Genomic DNA, 24,292 nt, shown 5'->3' with positions numbered 1-24,292 from the left:
AAGACGAATGCAATCATGAGTAAATATTAATATTTGGGGACAGGAAAGCAATAAAAAGCTTCATGTTGAAACGCTTCTAGAGTTATTAATTTTTTGGTTGTTATTGTATTTGATATTTTGTGTTTTTTATATCGTTCGTTGTGTAGTGTTTCGTTATGCCATTTTTTAAAGGTTGATATTCTTATGTGCGTAGTATTTAGCGACACTAGTTAATGTGGTTTTGTTGATTTATTGGTAATTAGAGAAAAGTACAGGTAACCCTCGTATAACGCGGATGTTAGGTTCCACAAAAATGCCGCATTATATAAATCGCATTATGCAAGACTCAGATCAATAGAAAAAGTAGGGTTAGGTTCCGAAATCAATTTTTTTAAATAAAAATTATATAAACAATGATATATCCGACAAAAATATATTTTTATTTAATTCAGGTAATTCATGTAAGTTGAGAAAACAAATAAACTATGAAACAAATACATAGTATAAAATTATAAAAAAATGAATTGAACGTAAACTTCATTGCGCATAATACATAAATGTTTTAGGCAAAATAAAATAAAGTGCATATTTTAAGTGTCATCGCTCTCTTCAAAACTAACATTTCGTAGATGTTCTTTACTTAAAAATTTTTACATTAAATATTGTATGTAACTCACTTTATTTTCCTTTATTTTCAGCTTGAGATTAACACACTTATGAAATTTAATACGCTTTCCAAGCAGAAAAAGAATACAATTTTCAACAATAAACACTTCATACGGTAAACAATGCGTGTTAAAGAGTATTTCTCCTAATATAAATTCGCTACTTATAACTACATGCTCAACACGGGCAGACGCAAATTTAACGAAGTTAAAATTTGATTTTTAAGTCGCGCGTTGAAAAATGTATGAGAAGATAAAGGGTTACTACAGTTTGTAGACTGCCTTATATCGAAACCGCGTTATACGAGGATTATCTGCAGTTGTATACTGACACACACACACACACACAAAAGAAAACTTCCAAGTGAAGAAATGTCAGCAATAGACAGAAAAGACGAATCTTAACACAAACATCAAGCAAACAAAGAAACACCACCAATACATATGTGACGAGTGCAATAAAAGAAGAATGTACAGAATAAAACATGGCAGCCTTCGGTTGCATAGATATCAAAATAAGTTTCTAGAACTGCTATTACACATTCTTTCGCTGTTGTAACTTTCAACGATAAATTAAGTTACAAAACAGACAAAATAAAACATACATATATACGAATGTTTTGTGAATTTTGAGCATGAATGTATTAGTATTTCTGGTACAGTTTGTGACACACGTTTCTGGTAACGTTTGCCTTTGGTGATAGTTGTTTGTGATTATCAAAATTCATTGCTTAGTGTTATACGTTATCAAAAGCCTCTGGCTGCATGCCAGAGGCTTTTTAAAGATCATAGCAAGCTAACTTGATCTTTAAGTCAGTGAAATCAATATCACCAGTTCGAAATCTAAAACATCAACAGTTTTAAAAAGCCAATCCCACAAACGCCAGTGTCAATAGCCACCAATATTCACATCCAAACTCCGCTGGGCTGCGGCCGTCGAAAGTTAACCTAATCTTTTTAAGTTAGTAAGATAACATATTGTTCTTGCGAACATAAAAACACGCAACTACTATACCACAAACGCAGCACCAGAAATATTAATACTTTTTCATGCTCAAAATTCACAAAAACAAGCCATTACCAACACAATATATACATAAATAATGACTAGGAACCAGTAGTACACTATCTGATCAAACATATCCGGACACCCCTTCGTGGTAGTGGATATGGCTCATACAGATATACAAAGAAGCACAGGGTCTTGCAATTTTCATAGACAAACATCAACAGTAAAATTGGCCTGCAACTTACCCGATCAATTGTGAAGTGGAAACACCTAGGAACAACAGTAGCACAATCGTGTGGTAAGCCACATGAAATCACAGAGCGAGACGAGTCTACGTTTGGCGGATGCTAGGAGAACGTTACTTGTTCGAATGTGTTATGCCAACTGTGAAGTTGGATGGAGGAAGCATAATTGTCTGGGGATGTTTTTCATTGTTCAGGCTTTGTGCTCCAAGTTCCAATGAAGAGCAATCTTAACGCTGCAGCCTATAATACCATTCATCTGTGCTTTCACTTTATGGAAACAGTTCAGTGAAGGCCCTTTCTGTATCAACTCAACAATGCGCCCTGTCCACAAAGAGGTTTATGCAGGAATTATTTCATAAGGTGGGTGTTGAAGAACTTAACTAGCGTGCACAAAGACCTGATCTCAACCTCATCGAATACTTATTCGATGAGGTTGAGATCAGGCTGCGAGCCAGCCGAATCACCCACTTCAGTGATCGACCTCATTAACGCTCTTTTGAATGAATGATAAGGAGTTATCGCAGCAACGTATCAAAATCACTAGATTTTCAAAGGATTGAAGTCTGTTACAACAGCGAGGAATTGGAATTCTCCATAGTAATACCTTTCATATTAGATTAACAGTTGAGTTGAGCAGGCGTCTGGATATTTTCATCACATAGTGTATCACTTGCGGCAAACGCATGTTATATTGCTTTGGTTCGTCTGCCTTCTAGTAGTAGTAAAGTAGCGCTCCTGAATTAATACTATTCTTCGAAATCATAAAGCAAGAAATGCAGTGAAAATTATGCAAGGGATGATGAGTTAAACAGATATGGTGGGCCAAGAAAATTGATATAAGAATCTGAGCATGTGAAGATGGGCGTTTACATCAACGCAGTAATACTAACACCACCTTGTGGAGAACACGGGCAACTGCAATCATTCGGGAGTATTCGTCACTCCTCTAGGATGGAATGGATTGATTTATCACCTTGAAATTCAGTGTTGTATATTCATATTTTGTATCTGGATATTTCAGAATATAGTAGTAATTTTTGTTGCTTCTTTGTAGTAATATTTAAGAATTATATATTGAAAATTCCGATTTATACAAATGATTAGAATATTGAAGGATATCTCTTCCTCCTCCCCCTCCGATTCTCCATATTTTGAATTCTCTTCAGTCCGATTATACTTCTACTGTAACAAGTAATTTCGCTATTTCTATACTCAATATTACTCGATCATTGCCTTTTCATCGTATTTTCTTCTCACATGCAAATATGTGAACATTCTAGTCGCGTATTTAATTGCTGCTATAATAATAAGGACAAAATATTCAATACACGAAAAGAGGTAATTGACCAACGTTGGTTTGCATGTTTAGTTATTTCTTCTGGTTCATTCGGAAGTGCAGGACAGGGAACTAGAAACTGGATAAGTTGCTGGAAAGCAATTTCTTACTATAGAGAAAACCCAATGCCAAGGTTAACGTCAACTAGCAATGGTATCCTGTATTCGCGCAATGAAGAAAAGGGGAGAGAACAAAAACAGTATTTCCATGTCTAACATGGATACTGTTGCTTGGTTAACTTAAAATAATATCTGAATGCTGTATTATTTCGTTTTAAGGATTAATTACGGAATAGCTTGTTTCCCACCTCCCCTCCTCTGGGAATCTACCGTTATGGAATGTACGCCAACCATCTATTTTATTCTAGTTAACCGGAATACAATATTTTTCTTAGTATGCACATCAGCATACTAAATGAAAATGCATTTAGGATTTATTTATTTTCATTAAAAATTTGCATCACATAAGGATAGTTTTATTTTTCCACTTGTGTAAAATCATGTTATTTATATATTCTTTATCGTTGCATTCAAGATGCAAACAACTGAGTAACTTAAAAGTATGAATTTCAGTAACAACGTTAAAAATTAAGATACATTTAACCATTATTAAACTTCCATTAGTAAATGATAAACCCTTTCAAGAATAAATAACATGATTTAAAGACAACAGTTGGTAATTCTTACCTGACATATGACTGCTTCATGAATATTTAAACCAACGATTCACATCAGAATCAAAAAAGGAGAAATATTATTTAAAACAAAACATAAACGAACGCCACACTACACGTTATTTATAACAATTAGGCACTTTTATTTAAGGATTAGAAAAAAAAAGGAATAGTCACAGCATATTACTTGATAAAAGTGATCGCTAAATATAGTTGTGCAGTGGATATTAAAAGACATATTTTATTTTTTTATGTTGCTCCACCTACGAAAGGTTGTTTGCAAACCTATAGTGCATTTTGTACCGTGGGTGAGCAAAGAATATATTTTTTAAAATCAATTATGTATTTCAAATAATTTTTACATAGTGCGGAAACTCAAACCTGGAACTTCTTCAAGCCACTCAAGGTCTCCAATAAGCAGGGCTATGAAATTCTCGCAGTCAGAAAGAAATACAGAAAAAATCAGAGCATTCAATATGAAAGGAAAAAAAGAAAAATAAATAAGACTCACTGGTCAAAAACCAAATGAGCAAGTCAAGCACGAATTAAACTATACAGAAGATATCATAGCTATAATGTTTAAATAACAATTAAGATGGTTTGGAGACCTTCAGGAATGTCCTGTCAGAGATTATCAAATAGTCTTGAATGGAATCGTTGGAGGAAAACGACCATTTTCCTCCAACGACAGAAAAAAGACCAAAAATACCTTGATTGCAGTTTTATGAAAGGTCGCAATTCTCGAGCTTCAGATAGATAACAGAAATGGTCAGAGATAGGGGCCAGATTGCAAAGATTTGTTCACAAGGGACTCTCAACTCGTCATCTGAAGAATAAGAAAGAAAGAAAAAAAATTCCCCTTCATCTTCACTTTCTTCAGTGTTTTCTTTTACCGTCTTATAGATATTTGTTGTTGCTTTATCTTGAATTATCATTTAATCTGGAATTTTTTTCCCTGTCGGCTTGGTTGGCCGAGTGGTTAGCGTATCCGCTCTCCAACCAACAGGCTACGGGTTCGAATTCCGCTGTGGGCATGGATGTATATGACTGTCTTTAGGTGGGAGATGAATTTCATCGCCCAGTGTGAGACCACCGCCCGCTTATTGGAGGCCTGAAGTGGCTTGAGAAGTTTCCATGTTTGGTGTCTCTAGAGCAGGGTTTCCGCACTATTTAAAATTAATTAAAATATAAATACATAATTGATAAAAAAACATTAAAAAAAATCCTTGCCTCCCCCTCCCCCCACGATACAAAATGTACTGTAAGTTTGCAAATAACCTTTTGTATGTGAGAGCAACATAAAAAAAATTAAAAGATGTTCTACATTATTAACGGAAGAACTTCTATTTTAACTATCACTTTTGTCATATAATATACTATGACTATTCCATGTTTTTTTATTTGATTTTTCTTTTTTCTTCTTAACTGACATTTGTACCCGATGATTCGTTCATTTCTTTGTCACATGTTATTTTAGAACCTGATATTCCTTCATGATTAGGACAACCACAACGTTACTGCACAAAATCAGAAATAACACTAAACATACATCGACAGAGCTGTCACTGCAGTATGTGGTACTGTTTTAACTGAGTCGGAATGCCGGTAAGGCAGTTGTTGTCGTGTGGGATTCCCCCAATTTTCCTCATCCGTTCCTTACGACCAGCTGAGCCCTCCGAATGAGGGATTTTAAGTATGCATTTTTGCCTGTGAATCCCTTTGTGTGTGTGTGTGTGTGTGTGTGTGTTCATGGCCGGTTTACCTGTACAGAGGGTCGAAAAATCCGAGTTTCCGGGTGAAAAAAAACCCCCAACTCCGTATGAGACTGGCTAACTCACCTTTAGTCGAAAGAGACCATATAAAGATTCCTCACATCATGGACTGAAATCGAACCCAGGTCTTTCCGACCAAAGGGCTTCGCTCTATGTAAGGTATTGCTGTACTTTACGGTTAACATTTACAGTTAGAATTTGATGAAGCTAGGGATCTGGGGGTTTTGGTGGGTAGAGAGTTAAAATTCAGAGGGCATATTGCCAAAACAGCTCATAGGATTTCATGGTTATTGAAAATCCCCCTAACATGCAGAGATAAGAAAGTTATTGTTTCTCTTTATAAGCCCTCATCAGAATTACTGAGCGCAGATCTGGTCGCATGGGTTTCTTGAAAATGTGGATGAGATGGAGCAGATTCAAAGGCGAGTAACTAAGGTGGTGGTGGTGGCAGGACTGTGTGATTCTCCATATGAGGAGAGATTGAGGATTTGTGGGTTTCATAATCGGCGAATAAGGAGGGGAGGATAAGATAAAGACAAATAAATTGCTTAGGGGATTTATAGGATTGATGTAGACGAAATATTTCAGTGGAGGAATAATGTGAGGAAAACTAGAGGTCATCCATACAAATTGAGTAAGAGTGTGGTTAATAAGGAGTGAGGACTAGATTTTGTGCTTCGAGAGTGAAAGAGATTGCCAGTCAGTTGTGTGTGCTTTATCGGTGATTCAAGTGATTTGTTCATTAATGTTTTTGAAATAGACTTCCCACGAGGACTCCATGGAGGTGCCTGTACGTAATAATAATAAAACTTCTTCTTCCTTTACGTATTAGGCCTAGTAGCCTGTTACAGTTACGTATTAGGCTTCGTGGCCTATTAATTCGAAACCGGCAATCCCACGGAATAGGTCGGTGTCAATCCTATTCTACGAGTGTCCTATGCCTGTAGATGCATATGTTCACGGAGCCGGTTTGCCTGTTCTGGGGGGGGGGGACGAAAAACCCGAGTTACCGGATGAAAATCTCTCTACCTCCGTATGAGACCGGATAACTCACCTTGCGTCGAAAGAGACCAGATAAAGGTTCCCCACGTCATGGACAGGAATCGAACCCGAGTCTTTCCAACCAAAGGGCTTCGTCTATACTGACTCAGCTGTGGAGGCTCATTACGACACTAATAACAATAAATTTGAAATGATTTATTATTATAAAATACATTACTGCATATTCTTCTGATACTGAAAATTTAAGAAATATTTGGATTAAAAAAAAAAACCTCTTCAGTTAACAAATGGGGGGAGGGGAGACAGTGCGAGAAAAATGCCAGATCTCTTTTATTTCAAAGCAGTGATAGAGAAGGGATTTTGAGTACACATTCTCAGAGCTAGCATATGAAGTAACGCTATCCGCAAATTGAAAAATTCTTTTTGAATGAAATTTAGTATGCGTCAAACTGGCTTTACTTTTATCTTCATTATATCTCAGCTGGACATTTTGCTCGGCTAAGGTACAATTATTAATTCAATTTCTGAGGATCATTAGCTTTGTAAATTTCAGCGATCTTTCCTTGAAGTGTGAATGACCGCGCAAATTTTGCTAATGACCAAGACCGAGTTAAAGCTCAGACTCAGACTTCGTGTTGGTCGCAGAAGAAATGAAGAAAGGAAGACGACACTTATCATGTTCATTGAAAGTATCCTTCACGCCTTAAATTTTTGAACTATTCAAAAGTTTGTCGTTTAAGAAGGCCTAATGCTTATGAAAAGCACTATGTCGATCAGATGCTGTGAAACATAAAGAAGCATGACCAATATTTCAAAGCAGGTTTGAATTTTTTGAGAGGTCAAGAAACTTCAGCGTAAATATGGCTCACATGTGTATTGCGCATCTTCAAGCAGTTTCCATTCAAAACTGGTTCACCAAAGATAAACTGATGAACTATTTCTCTTGTTTGAATAACAGCTTTTCAAATGAACGTGAGTTCCCAGTCTCGTGTGGAAGCGGTTGTCCTTTTACATATCTTAAACTCGGGCTTTTCGTGTCGCGAAGCAAACCGGCTAGAAGAACACACTCAACTAACAGACATCATACATTAGCCTCATAGTTTAGTTGCTTCGGCCATGGTTCCAAATAACAACAGCGAAATATTATTTATACTTCATTATAAAATTAGAAACACTAGATACACAAAGATTCACATGCCGCTGCATGGAAGCGCATCAGTACGACTACAGATAGGTTCCGTCACTATCTATCGCCTAGAAACATGGAAGGAAAAGATCTGGATAAACTTGTGCAGAGGCTCTTAATATTTGATCGAGTTAAGAACAGAAGTTCTTCTCAGTAAACTAATGTCCTATGTTTTTCATCTACTCTTTGAATTTCAGTGGAAAATTTATTCACTGGCTACGGTTTTTGCGTGTCATTACCACTGACTTTCCTATTGATGCAGGAGGTTTGCTCACAACGCCGTTGTTTTATCCACCTTCCTTCCTCCATTTATATAGGTGATTTTTTAAAAGGTCACTTACATCAAATTCTATCTATAGCTCTGCTAACGATACCACACTTCTGTATTCTCATTTTGCAAGCTTTGAAATACTGAAACATTCAGGGAATATTTGAGTATGGAGTATGGAATATTTGAGCACGGCAAATACCGAATTCTTGATAATCTGCAAGAAATGCCTTAAACATAGGTCTTTGTCATTTTTCAATGGCGTGATCACAAATAGTCGATTTCAATACTATCAAAACACAGCATTCTTATTTCCTTCTTAAACTATCTCACTGTACTCACTTTGTTCTTTTAATGATGCACAGGTCCCCAGTCAAGATCAGATCATCAAATTTATCTTTCTCAAATTCACACTTTTTTTAGCATTTTCAATTACCATTTATAACTTCTTCGGTCTCTAAAAGGGCAAAAACTGCATTCTCTTCTGCTTTGAACATTATTCATTTCCACAGCTCCTAACTTCGTAGAAATCCGAAGTCCATCACGACTTTCTCACATTTGGTATGCTGTTTTACAGATGAGTTCAATTTATTTACATATTTGATTGCTTTTATTCAAAGTAAAACAGACAAGTACCACAGTTCTACAGGGTGACCACAAAGCCCCATTACCTCCATGTGAAATTTAGAAATACAAACCATTTGGCATGTGATCTGATTTGCAAGTGAGAATTTTTATCGAGAAAAATACCACATTTCGTGATCGACATCTTCGATATATGGTAACTTCATCGCTATAAATGACTTTATCAGATTCTGAAACTGTATTAAAGGTTTGAAGTAGCTTAGAATAAACCTTCCTCTGAAGCAAGTCTCTGTCAGATAATTCTTGAACATCATAGTGAGATAGGGCCGTTTTAAGTTAATTTTCATATTTCTGCCTGACAATTCCAAGTTCTTATACTCTTATAAGTCGATTACATTGGTGATCGCACAACAGACCCTTCCGCGTGTCTGCATTATTCCCCTCTTGCTAAAGAATACAACTTTTCAGTTTGTTCATTACACTTCCAGTGGTAAGTGGTAGCCAAAGACGAGATCATGCTTCCCCTTCACACAAGAGTAACTTTGGTGGAGGATCTCGTTGAAATCGCCGATGAAAATTGACTTGCGGCTCTTCATTGTCTTTTCTGTGCTTTACCTGTTATGCAACCAACAAATAATAATATAATGTTCATCTATAATGTAATTACTCTGATCAACCAATGTGAAACTTGAAAATAGAAATAAACGTCAAATAAAAGAAAATAAAAAATATTATTTCTGGGAAAACCCTCACTTTTACGAGGAATCAGAACGCATGCCAAATGATTCGTATTTATCAATTTCATATATGGGAATGGGGCTTTGTGGCAGCCCTGTATTTATCACACCTTCGTCTCAGTATTCATTGTCCAATGATAAGACGTTTTATCGTATCAACTGTCAGAGGTCCCATGTCTTTAATCTTTACGCACATCATAAATTATGTATTATAATTTCATCTGTTTTATAACAATTAATGAACTACAAATTCCCAATTTGTAGTTCACGCTTTTAGTGGACGTTCACGAGGAGATTTCGACAATCTCTGATCAAGAGCTTGGGTTTTCGTCCTGAATAATTGATGGTGTTTCCTTACCTTTTGATGCCAGGTGAATCATGGCAGGTTTTTTTGTCATAAATTGAGTTCATTCTCTTTCAAAAATAAACGGCTCTCTTAGATGAAGTCCTTTGTATTACTAATTAGCCACCTAGTTGAGCTCAGGCAGGTAGAGCCTAAATGACTTGCATTAACTCTCTTAGTGACCTATGATACATGCAAATATACACCATAGTTGTTGATGTGGATAATTATTACACATGTGAGGCATGTGACATTAAATACAATATCGACAATCTTCTCAATTGAATTGATTTTGCTGAATTGTATCTTAATTAACTGGCTTTCTGACGGATAACATGAAATGTTTTACGAATAAATGCCGTAGAGAATTCAGTCGCTTCTTTGTTGTACTTTCCTTAAAACTGGAACTTATTGTCTGAGTAAAAGATTTCTCTGTTCCGTTGGCACTAAAGGGACAATACTGATAAGAACCCTATTGTACTGAAAACAACTCAGCAAAATAAGTAAATATCAATTCAGTCGTCCGATGCGTTTAAACACTTAAAAGTGCCTACTGCATTTAATTTCTGTTAAAATTCCCAAAGGGTTGCCTTTGGGAACAAAGAAGTTTTTCTTCCCATAATTTCAAATAAACACTACCTGAAGTAAGCTTCTTGACAAAGGGTAATTGACACCAGCTTTTATTAAACTAAGTTATTTGATTTCCATTAAAGAAATTCAATATGTTCGATTCTGTGTTTACTTAAGTAATACAGTTACGATACTCAACATTTCACTGAAATTCAGAAAGCTTTCTCATGTCTGGATTTGGCAAAATTCCCATTACCACGATCCAGGAGAAATGTAATATAAAATGCATTTACTCAGCAAAAAAGGAGAGTGGAGATTTGTTTCTTGGTCATTTTTCAATCCAATAACGTTGCAGAATGTGGTAATAAGTTGAGAAGATTTAATACTTTCCTTTCCTCGATGTTCAATTTTCTTTATTCATATTTTAGTTAGAAGGATAAAGTGCAAAAACGATGAAATGTACATTTGAGTATAACTTTTCTATAAAACTGAGTTTGGGAGTGAGTTAAATTTTCAGGATTAGGGTCATAAGGCATGCAAAGGAACAAATTTTCAGAAGTAAATGCATATGCAATTGCACAATGAAATATCATTGTCACTTGCGATTAACACAGGTGATATTACGGAATCATAATATGAGGTACTAATTATTCGCCTAATAGGATGCTAGTTTAATGAACAAATTTAGCTAATATCACTTAAGCATTTGTGAATTTATCTAATATGGATGTTCATTTCTATTATATTAACTGCACTGGAGGACGAAATCGCTGGCAATCGTATGTTAAATCCCTAGTTACAACTACCAAAGAAATGCACAATCATTGAAGATCAAGAGTCTCCGTAGCTCAGTCGGTATAGACGGGACACGGTCAACTGGGCGATGGCCAAGTGGGCGCCGGACATCTGGGCGACAAAATAATAGATCAAATATGCAATGCTATTCTATTGATCTACTACCCGGTAAATTTAAATAATGATTTTTTGAGAAACGAGTTAAAAGAAAGATATAAACATAAAATTTGAAAAATCTCGTTTATAATTAAGTTTATTTTTATTGTGTAGAATTACGAAATTGTAGAGAAGTTACATTGAAATTTCCCATGCAAAAAATGAATCAGCTAGTTAATAAATATTTTAGTTTATATCATAATGAGAATGTTAATTTTTGGTAGTGAAAGTCATGTAATATGGAGCCAAAGCATGAATGAATTATTTGTGAATGGCACATTTTTACTTTCTCCCCATCTTTTTGCTCAGATTTTTGTTATTTTGGCTAGAACGGATGGAGGTCCTGTTTTCCCTATTTTGTATTGTTTACTACCTAATAAGACTCTTGAAACATACACCAAATTATTTTATATAATACATGAAATGTGGCCATTACTAGATCCCGAAAATATAAATGTTGATTAAGAAATTGCCATTCATCAAGCTTCACGTATAGTATTTCCGCAAGCTAACATAAATGGTTGCTTTTTTTCATCTGTTATACAAAATCTTCGTAAGCATTTAGCTTCATGCAATCTTTTAACTAGATACAATTCTGATACGCAATTCGCTTTAAATTCAAAAATGATCACTTCATTTGCTTTCATTCCAGAACAAGATATTATTTACGCTATTTCTGAACTTGAGAATCATTTATCCAATGAATTTGAACCAATTTTAGAATGGTTTACGAACACATACATAGGTCGTCTAAGGAATAATAGAACCAAGGCTCCACCAATTTTCCCCTCAAACGTTTGGTCTGTGTACCAAACAATAATAAATGGAAGCGATAGGACAAATCATTTTGCGGATGCCTATCGTCGCAATTGCAATTGAGCTTTGGCAGCAGCACAAGTCATCCAAATTTATGGATTTTTATAAATGGACTACAAAAAATTAAAAAACCTTATGATGTTGATTATGAAAGAGCAGTAGCAGGTTATCAACATCAACACAAACGTAGATGTTACGATGAAGCTGACCAAATAATTTTGAAAAAAGTTATAAATTACTTAGCTGCCATCAAGTCCCTGTATGAATGCCCCGAGTTTTGTGTCAGGGTAAACAGCACAAAATCTGAACCTTTCACAGTCTCCGTCGGCCTCCGCCAAGGGTGTGTTCTGTCACACCTCCTTTTCATAATATTTATGGACTGGATTGATAGGCACAGCCGAGGCAGTGAGTGTGTCAGATGTAGCATTGACGTCTGCTTTTTGCAGATGACCTAGTTCTGCTTAGCTCTTCCACAGATGACCTCCAGCGGACCTTGGATAGGTTTGTAGCTGTTTGTGCAGACGCCGGAATGAAGATCAGTGTGGCCAAAACTGAAACATTTGTGGTCAAAAGACAACCATCCCAGTGCACTCTAAATGTAAGTGGAGTTCCAATGAGGCAGGTGGAGAAGTTTAAATACCTTGGGTCCATATTCACGAATGATGGAAAATGGGACGTAGAGCTAGATACTCGAATTGGCTTAGCAAGCTCAATATTGCGGGAGCTTGGCCGTTCGGTAGTATTGAAGCGGGAGTTAAGCCAGAAGGCAAAGCTGGCTGTCTTCAATACAGTCTATGTCCCCATCCTCACCTATGGTCATGAGAGTTGGGTAATGACTATAGGTGAGGATGGGGCTTAGATGACCATAGGTGAGGAAGCCGCTTGGATTCATGCGGACATGAATCCAAGCGGCTGAAATGAGGTTCCTTCAAGGGGTTGCGGGGCTGACAAGACTCGACAGAGTCAGAAGCTCTGCAATTCGGGAAACCCTTAATACTCAACCGCTGCTTCTCCGTGTTGAGAGATCACAGTTACGTTGGTACGGGCACCTGGTCAGAATGCCACAAGAGAGACTCCCTCAGCAGGTCCTCTTTGCCAAGCCAGAGGGTGGGAGGCCACGTGGAAGGCCAAGGACTCGCTGGATAGATTATATCCAAAACCTTGGGTGGACACGTTTGGGAATCCCACCAGAACACCTAAGCTTGGTGACGGAGGATCGTGACCATTGGAAGTTCCTCTTGCAGCTGTTGTCCCCACAACCCAATTAGGAAAGGTGGGCCTTGAAGATGTATGTATGTATGTATGTTATAAATTACGATAGGGAAAATATAATAGAATATTTATGTGGTATTGCATATAACTATAATATGAATTAATAAATTTAAAATAAAAATTTTGTTTAGAATTTCATATACTTCTTTTTTGTTTTAATGTATATATGTAACATGTGTAAATATGCTTGTTAATTACAAAATAATATTAATAAATGAATTAAAAAACTATTTTTTCGTAATTTTAATATTGTGCAATTATACCTTTTCAATTTTAAATCATTTTCTTTTTAACCATCTCTTTCTTAAATGATCCTACAAATTTTGATATATGATATAATCGTTCGAAAACGAATTCTTCGAAAGTAAGTTTTTCGAATGATAAATTCTTCAAAAAAATAAAATTTTTAATTTATCGAATATTAGAGGCAAATTCACGCAGGTAAGCTTAGGTCAGTTAGGTCTGGATTATTTTTATTTATTTATTTTTTCAATTATGTGGAAATAACTCATAGTTCATAACTTATAACTCATACTTCACAAGTCTTAACCATATGTATATTTATATATATTTTACCGATATTTGTAAAAAAAACAAAAAAACCGCCAAATCGTATGCCTGCTAAGCGTGCAAAAAAATTGTAAGTTTCTGTCGCCCACATGACGGTCGCCCACCTGGCTATCGCTCAGTTGACCATCGCCCATTGTGAATCGCCCAGTTGTTGTGTACCCGATAAACCGACTCCTTGAACACATATGAATTTACAGTCATAATATATATATATATATATATATATATATATATATATATATACCTAATTCCTCATTAAGAGGGCTCAACCCCCATACCTCTGGGGGGGAATAAGAGGGGGAACCCCATACGAATAAATAAATTGAAGATCTAACAGATTCAATATTGACATAGCAAGCAATGTACTGTTTCCCTCGGCAATTGGAAAACTGGTCTTCTATGATGATAACTTCACATTCATCACCTTCTGTGAAGTGAAACCATCATTCCGCTTCTTGGAGGCCTGAAGTGGCTAGTAAAGTTCTACATTTAGTCTCTAAATTTGGATTCTCGAATTATTTAACCCGTAGTTTATTAACGATACTAAATGTACTATACCATCCTTTGGTGTGTGGTTATTATTAATATTCATCATTAATTTGTTCAACAAAATTTTATACAGAACAATTTTATATATTAACACAACAGATTTTATGTTTATTATTATATTATTACTATTTATTAGAAAATCATGCTAACATGAGGGGAATATTTTAATATGAAATCATTTCTTTTTATTATTTATAAATATTCCTAACCGTGGCAAACAGTTATCCATATAATTCTCGTTTTATTAATAATCCTTAACAATGTTACAAATATATTTTCATTTTCTATAATAATAAGATAGAAATATTTTATCTTTCAAGAAGGAAAATTTTACAGCGATTCACCTGCAATTTTGATTCGTTCTCTTTACACATGAATATGCAACTTCCTTTTTCTGTCTGAAGTATTCATTAAATGACTGCTGTTTTATGAATTTTTCTGCGTATATAACAGGGGATAATAATCACACAGCTTCTGTATTACTGAGTTGTGTGTGTAAGTAGGACACCTGTACACTGTCATTAACAGGACTTTGAGGTTTAATTAGGCGCCACCACCCTAGCATTCAGTGTCATGAAACTTTTAACGAGACGCTAAGCTTCCCAATAATTCAGCCATGTAAACAGGTAGCCATTATTCTGGTTCCATTTCTGCTCCCAAGGGCGTTAACATTACAGTACACGGGCTTGGGACTTATGCTTAATAATAAGAATTGCACGGAGAGGCATGGAAAATGAATAGAGATAATCCCATAGGAAATTTCTATGATAATTAAGCAAAGTTTTCAATACGCACTTCAATGATGACGTCTTCTGTTCCACATAATAGAAATTATTACATATAGTAATAATTTCATTATCATTATCATTATAGTTCATTATCAAATACAACTTTACTGAGAAAAATGGTACAAAACATAAACCAAACACGGCCATACACGGTATTTATTTGCTATATGTCCTTCTGCCTTTCGCGCGTGGAAGAAATATAAAAAAAATAATTTATTATTTATCGCTATTATTATTTTATTTTGTGGCTGATATAAATTTTGTCAAGTTATTATTATTATTATTAAGGGCACTTCCATGGAGTCAGAAGACTCATCTCGGGATACCCAGTCTAGCCACGCAATCTAACATATCTCTCCTTAAACCCACTAACAGACAAAACACTCACAACTGACTCTGGCAACCCATTTCACTCATTCACAACTCTCCAAGCAAAAAACCTAGTCCTCACACCCCTACTAACCAAACCTTTATTCAACTTACAGAGATGACCCCTTGTTCTGGTCCCTCTAGCCAAGTGTTGAAATATTTCCCTGCAGCTATCCTATAAAAGCATTTAAGCAACTTAAATTTCTCTATCATATCCCCTCTTTTTCTCCTCTCAACCAACTTCTGCAATGCACACACCCTCAATCTATCCTCATAGGGAACATTCCATATGCCACTCATCATCTTGATCACTTGCTTCTGAATTCTCTCCACTGCTTTCTCATCCCCAAGAAATCCAGGGGACCAGACTTGAGCACAGTAATCCAGATGTGGGAGTATCAAGACCTTATAAAGAGGAATAACAACTTCCTTATCTTTAATTGTTAATATGTTCTTCATTAGCCTTGTAATCTTATGGGCTACCTTAGCAACCTTGGCAATATGTCCTCTAAACTTTAACTCTCTATCTACCACTACCCCTAAATATCCAGCTTCATATATTTACTAGAGTAAGTACAGTGCCACCAGTGTGATACACGGCTTGTAATCTATTTATCCCAAAACATAACTTTATTTCTCGACATCAAACTGACACTCATTTTGGTGTCATTTTTGCTCATACTGACAGTCTATTTAAATCGTCCTGCAAGCTCCCCACATCGTCTTGATTAACTATTACTCTACCTAATTTCGCTTCATCGGCAAACAACTGAATATTTCCTTTCAGGTTATTTCCTATATCGTTTATGTACAAATTAAACAGCAATAGTCCCAGCATTGAACCTTGCGGCACACCACTAGTCACCTATTTTCCCCATATACCACATTTTGATATCTGTCCAGCAGCCACCCTCTAATTCACTTCATCAGTGTCATATCTTCCCATTTGTTCTGATTTGCGTAACAGAGTTCAATGTGATATTTTGTCAAATGCCTTTGTAAAATCCAGAAAAATCATCGTATAGCCGTTTCCTTTATCCAACTTAGCTGTTACTCTATTATTATTTGTAATAAGTGAGTGAACAATTTCCGGTTCTTGAACGTTGGAGAACGGGCATACCTCAGCATAGTTGTGCAGTGTTGGCTCATAAGGACTTCCTTTCAGAAGACTTGTATAATGCTGCATAACGAGTAGTGTATATCTATATAAGGATTGCTTAGCATACATCATACTCTGTGTTGAGCAATGTACTTCATATTTGGGAGCTAAAAAACTGAGTTGAGATAAAATAAGCTATCTTATTTTATCTCAACCAGAAACTCGTTTTTCATCTAATAAAAACGACTAATTGGTCGGTGAACACAGGCATCTGTCATATACAGTATATTAGACTATGCAGACAGGATTAACTACCATACTTTATTGTGACACGATTTAGGTTTATATGAAATCAAGCCACTTTGCTGTGAGCAAATCGCGTGATAGGATGATATAGTGTATATCAAGACAGTAACCCAGAGTCTTGTTAGATGCATATGAACCTGATCACTTTGAATTATCTGAGCAGTTATTTATTATTATTATTATACATCTCCATGGAGTCAGAGGAACTCAACCCAAGAGACCCAAACTATCCTCACGATATTTATCATACCTCTCCTTGTACTCATTGACAGACGAAGCACTGACATCTGAGTCAGTCAACGCATTCCACTCGTTCACCACTTTCCAACCAAAAAACTAGTCTTCACACCCTTGTTAACTGCACTATTACTTAATTTCCATGGATGGCCTCTTGTTCTTTCACCACTATCCAATAACTGCTCAAAATATTTCCCCTTCATCAATCCTATAAAACTATTTTTCGTAACTTAAATATTTCTATCATATCCCCACTTCTTCCCCTATCAACCAACTTCTGCAACCCACAAACTCTCAATCTAGCAATGTCCATACTGGCATCTTATTTAAATCACCCTGCAAGCTCTCTCCATAAGGTTGATTAATTATTACGCTACCCAACTTTGCCTCACCAACAAACAACTGAATATCTCCTTTCAGATCATTTCCTATATTTTATATACAAATTAAACAATAATGGTCTAAGCACAGAGCTACAGAGCTTTACGGCACACCACTGGTCACTCAGAATACATTTCTCTCTTTCACACACAATCTGGCTTTATAAATGGAGACCAAAAGATTTATGCACACGCACGCACGCACGCACGCACACACACACACACACACACACACACACACACACACACACACACACACACACACACACACACACACACACACACACACACACACACACACACACACACACACACACACACACACACACACACACACACACACACACACACACACACACACACACACACACACACACACACACACACACACACACACACACACACACACACACACACACACACACACACACACACACACACACACACACACACACACACACACACACACACACACACACACACACACACACACACACACACACACACACACACACACACACACACACACACACACACACACACACACACACACACACACACACACACACACACACACACACACACACACACACACACACACACACACACACACACACACACACACACACACACACACACACACACACACACACACACACACACACACACACACACACACACACACACACACACACACACACACACACACACACACACACACACACACACACACACACACACACACACACACACACACACACACACACACACACACACACACACACACACACACACACACACACACACACACACACACACACACACACACACACACACACACACACACACACACACACACACACACACACACACACACACACACACACACACACACACACACACACACACACACACACACACACACACACACACACACACACACACACACACACACACACACACACACACACACACACACACACACACACACACACACACACACACACACACACACACACACACACACACACACACACACACACACACACACACACACACACACACACACACACACACACACACACACACACACACACACACACACACACACACACACACACACACACACACACACACACACACACACACACACACACACACACACACACACACACACACACACACACACACACACACACACACACACACACACACACACACACACACACACACACACACACACACACACACACACACACACACACACACACACACACACACACACACACACACACACACACACACACACACACACACACACACACACACACACACACACACACACACACACACACACACACACACACACACACACACACACACACACACACACACACACACACACACACACACACACACACACACACACACACACACACACACACACACACACACACACACACACACACACACACACACACACACACACACACACACACACACACACACACACACACACACACACACACACACACACACACACACACACACACACACACACACACACACACACACACACACACACACACACACACACACACACACACACACACACACACACACACACACACACACACACACACACACACACACACACACACACACACACACACACACACACACACACACACACACACACACACACACACACACACACAGAAAGAGAGAGAGAGAAAATCGCATTAACTGTTTACTCTAAAGACTAGTTAAAATGTTTTTTGGAAAACAAAATTATGAAAAATCCCACTACTTCTACTCGAACTGGATTTCTAAACTTAGTAAGGAGTAAAATACTAACTTAAAGTAAATACTAAACAAAAACACTACTCCCATTCATTACTGAATACATCTTTCCAAATGATAGGGCGCGCACACTTTGTTACCAATTGAGGTGTGTAAACATGCCTTTAAAGAAAGCAAAATTAATCTGGTAAAAGTCGACTATTAATTATTAGAATGCACATAATTCACATGTTATCATGAATTTCTTAACATTTTATGCACAGTGGTTTGAGATTATTGAAGAATTATTTTTTATTTTTCATATTACAGACAACATACCTAAATTACCAAAAAAATTTAACAGAAAAAAACATTCCAGACAGCCAATCTCGGTCTGTTTTCGGATTTTTTACCTAGATTTTCAAATAAGCTAAAATGATAAATATGTATTTTTAGAATAATATTTTGAAAATAATTCTCTCTTCAGAGGGACTGTGCAGTTCAATGTAAAAGGCAGTGTTTGCATCCACAGTACTGACTGCCCAAAGAAAGAACGGAGTTCAATTCTAGAAGCTGATTGCAACAATTTTTTAAGCCTTCGAACTTTTCCGAGTTAGTTTATCTTTAGCACGGGCGAGCAGTGTTTTCCCCTGAAATTCGAATTTTCCCTCCGGTAAAAATCAAGAAAATCGACCGTAGAACTCACGTCATTCCAGATGTTAACATATTGTGTTAGCATTAGGGAGCACGAGATGGCAGCTCTAGAGTGCCGTCTCTTCGCTAGATTCCGCCTAAAATTAACAAGTCTTCGGCCAGCTATCTGTGATTGGCTACCGGACGAGATTGAACCGCTCGCATTCTCCAAAAGTTAGGTAGGACTAAACCGGCCTCACCTGCTCTCTATAAGAGAATAAAAGACTTTAGCCGATTTTTTTTCTTTCCATTCAAGAAACGATGTTATTGCTAATTTTTTATTATCTGAAACAGTATCAATAACGTCGTTTCTTGAATGACCATTCGTAGATGTACGACAATTGGTTTTCATGATATAAGCCAAAAATTGAACAGAATGGGAAGATTTAGTGATGGGTAAACTGCTATGAAGAAAGGATTTCGGGTGCAAACACAGCTAACTTGCAGTCTTTCCATTAGTCAAATAGTAGGATACAAGCTTTGTGCTTGGGCCAATAATGTAGCTTTGTATATTGTAAAAATATTTCACCATTGAATCATTTAATATGCCACATCGACGCTTATAGACATTTTTTTCACATTTGATTTTTCTCTTATTGAATGCGGTATGGTTACTATCGTACCTTGTAAAATTTTGGAAAATCTTTGATAGTAGAAGTTAGTAAGATAGATTTAAACACCTCTACACATGGTGAAGTTGGAACCTACAGCCTATTGGTTGGAGAGCAGATAAGCTATCCACTCGCTCAACCAGGCTTGTTATTAGAGAGGTAGATAGAATGACACAAAATATGTTAGTGGAATTATCCTTGTGAATCCAATAAATAATGTATGCGTAGAACGTAGATCTTTTCGCATAATAAAATAGGCATTAGAAACATGTTTTAATATACACAATTGAGTATCAATTTAATGAATAACATAGAATTTAGGATTTTTTCCCTAATTTCTTTTCTTCTTTTTTGTCAACAGATGGTGTTCGGAAACGAGAGTACACTGCTGGTCAGCTGTTGAGCATGCTGAAGCAACTCGCCAAATCAAGACGTAATAGGCAAATTCGGATCGCTAATAAAGGAATACGATTCGGAATCAGCCGGAAATAGTCGTCTTGTATACGGAAATGACTCTGTGGTCAAAACCGCCTGCTCCTGATACTTGGTTCTGTAAGGAAGGAAAAGGCTAAAATCGATTGCCAAGTCAATAGCAATGATGACATGCGTTTGCTCTATCGGAAGTGCTCCTACGGCAGCAAAGATTTATATGTTTGCTGGATCCTCTTTGCTGTAACAATAGCTAATCTTTCGTATTGCTTCGTTGTGAGCAGACCTTACCATGATTGTCTTACGTATTTTGCCTCATAATTTTTCTGAATAGATATTTCTTTTCTTTTGAACCGTGCCAGAATAAATGTACGTCATTCACGCGACCAGTTATTAAACGTATTAATGTTTCTACTGGTACTGGCCATGCTTGTAAATGTCTTTTCTATACTGCTATATGCAATGACACTATTTGGTTTATTTATGGCACATTAATAATTCGTTTTAGATAATTAAAACTTGTGTTTCGATACCTATCAGACATGAGAAGACTGATTACTTGTGTATTCCAGCTGTTTTCTCTCATATCAGCAGCTGGAATGATAGCCAGAGAGAGATTTGAGTGGTTTTTTGTTGCTTGTAATTGCCTAAGTTTACAACATTCACTGTCTCGATTCGGTGAATGAGGAATAAAAATGAAGCATTCGAGCCTTTTTTTTTGTTGTTAGAAGATCCGAAATTCTGTCGTCTGTCCTCTTACCAGTTATCAGATATGACTGGTCAGAGGAAAGATGTGCGTTTCTTTCGGGATCATCTTCTTAAAGCTATTTTATCTGCGAGCTAATTACTTTTTATATAAGATAGACAATAAAAAAGAAACAAATAAATTTTATTGAAATTTAGGCAAATCACACAAAGTAAATAAAATTAAATTTGAAATCAAAGTTTTGCCTGTATTTGTGAATTCGAGGTAAGGCGATTGACTATGGTGAATAGAGAGATTAGAAACGTTATTTCATTAAATAGACATGAACATTTTTAGTATATTTTTCTAGCAGATATACTTAAAATGTTCATGCAATTTAACAGTGTAACATTATCTACTTAATCTAATCTACTACCTACAAAGATATTATTTAAAATGACATTCTGTGGGAGTTTTTTTCAATTGCTCTGTGGGTTAGATGGAAGTTTCAAAAGGTACAGAGTAGCTCGCAGTCTGAATCTGTACTTGTTAAATATGCAAACATTAGAAATACCGTTATTTTGGAAGCTCTAAACTGGAATCAGTGGGAAAAAATATATATATCACATTATTTTTGTTATTTAAAATCCAAAACAGTCACAGTAATAATAAAGTTTAGGAGAAGTATATAAGCAGGAAATACGAATATTTTGAAATAAACGAAAATAATATTGAAAAAGACTGTTAGGACGTAGTTAAATTACTTCTTTCGAAGCTAGGATGTTGATGCTGAAATATTTCGAAGCTAGGATCTGATGCTGAAATATACTACCGTACAGATTTTTAAATTTATTAGAAATACTGCCACAAGTTTTACAAATTGGGAAAAAAAGAAAAAAAATATTAGATGTGCATTGCTTATATACACTTATTTTGTTGACTTATTTTGATAGCGTGTTATCGTGAAAAATAATCTGAATTGAATTTTTTCATTATGATGCGCATTGCACGCTCATTAAAAATAATTGGTTCTTTTACACGAGAAATACGTATGAAAGCATTAGCACAAATGCACTGCACCTAAGAGGAAGTCAGGAATTCGACGATGCGTCAAATAAATGCATAATTACATTACACTTCCTCTGGCATTGGCTGTTCATTTAATTTAGAACATCACATTTTGACATATTATCAACTACTTAATTTCTATTATATATTGTATAATCTGGAATGATGCTAGAAGTGTAAGCCTAAATATTATACTCTCAGATCAATGTTTCTTCGCGACCCAAAGTTGGGTTGCGAACGTTCTTTAATCAAGAGACTTAAATTTAGCAATCAGCCAAACAATTTTTAACTAATTTCAAGTAAATAAATGTATACAGATTTCTTAATTAAAAATTTAAATTTTGTTCAAAAAATAAATTAATATAACAAAATAATAATAATTGAAAGAATATTAATAAAATTGGAAGAAAATGAATAAAATAATGAATAAACCAATGGAACATATTTCATTGGTTTGAAACGCTGCCCAGAGCCTGGATACAAGGCTATGTAAAATTCCAAACTCTCTGGCAATACAGATTGCCGCAGAAACACTGGCTATATCAGTATTTCTGCGGCCTTCTTCAAGATTTCCAATAATTTTTCCCCCATGTGAAATCATCTAGATGATGTCTTTGAGACGATAGAAGACATCAAGGTTTGCAACTTTATTCCTTCACGAAAAAAAGCTTCTTTCAAACACAATGCGCTTAGTGTAGCCTTTTTCCCTGTTCAGTGGTACGACATGACTCTTGCTTTTCCTCCCCAAAAAAGCCTATAAATCGGCGACAGAGCACACGAAAGAAGTCCTTATAGCCTTATTGCTTTAGTCGCAGCTCTAACCCTCTTGTATTTCTTCAGAGCGTTGTCAACCTGGGCTTGCTTAATATCCTCCGAAACACCGTTAACTCTTTCCATGTACCCATCATTCGGCATAAACGTCGGAAATGATTTTCCGAAAAAGCTACTGAGCTCCTTTATAGCAGTTAAAATTGTCTATTGCTAAGTCATCCCTTTTCTTGCAGTCGGATAGATCTTATGACTTTTAGTAGAATAATATGTATATAATATTCTCTTAATAAATCAATGGAGATAAAAAAAATATACTAATTGCCAGGATTTTTTGTTTTTAGAATTTCCATTTGATTCTCTTAAAGGAACAAAAATTATCGTCAAATTAAGCAAGCAATGAATGCCAGTGTGAGCCAAGTCTTGAAGGACAACGACAATTTTACCGTGCACAACATTAAAAAAAAATGCGATTAAAAATAATTACCAGCAAAATTGTTATTGTCTCTGCTGAAATGATAATTGCTCCAAAGTAAATGGCATTAATGA

The 24,292-nt window shown here is 36.3% G+C and overlaps 1 protein-coding gene across 1 annotated transcript in view; it reads left to right on the top strand.

The window, feature by feature from the left end:
- The window catches only part of LOC150098164 (uncharacterized), an 89,643-nt gene extending 67,988 nt beyond the window's left edge, over window positions 1-21,655 (top strand). Inside the window, exon 3 of the mRNA XM_090406562.1 lies at window positions 21,155-21,655. Coding sequence (XP_090262688.1) covers window positions 21,155-21,285 — 131 coding nt within the window. The 3' untranslated portion in view covers window positions 21,286-21,655. The remainder of the gene's footprint in view (window positions 1-21,154) is intronic.
- Window positions 21,656-24,292: the final 2,637 nt, after the last annotated feature.

The sequence above is a fragment of the Typopeltis vanoorti genome, chromosome 16 (assembly GCF_054136105.1).
Source record: "Typopeltis vanoorti isolate ZY-2024b chromosome 16, IOZ_Tvanoo_1.0, whole genome shotgun sequence".
In the NCBI taxonomy this organism is placed as follows: domain Eukaryota; kingdom Metazoa; phylum Arthropoda; class Arachnida; order Uropygi; family Thelyphonidae; genus Typopeltis; species Typopeltis vanoorti.
This window is presented reverse-complemented; position numbering and strand designations above follow the sequence as displayed.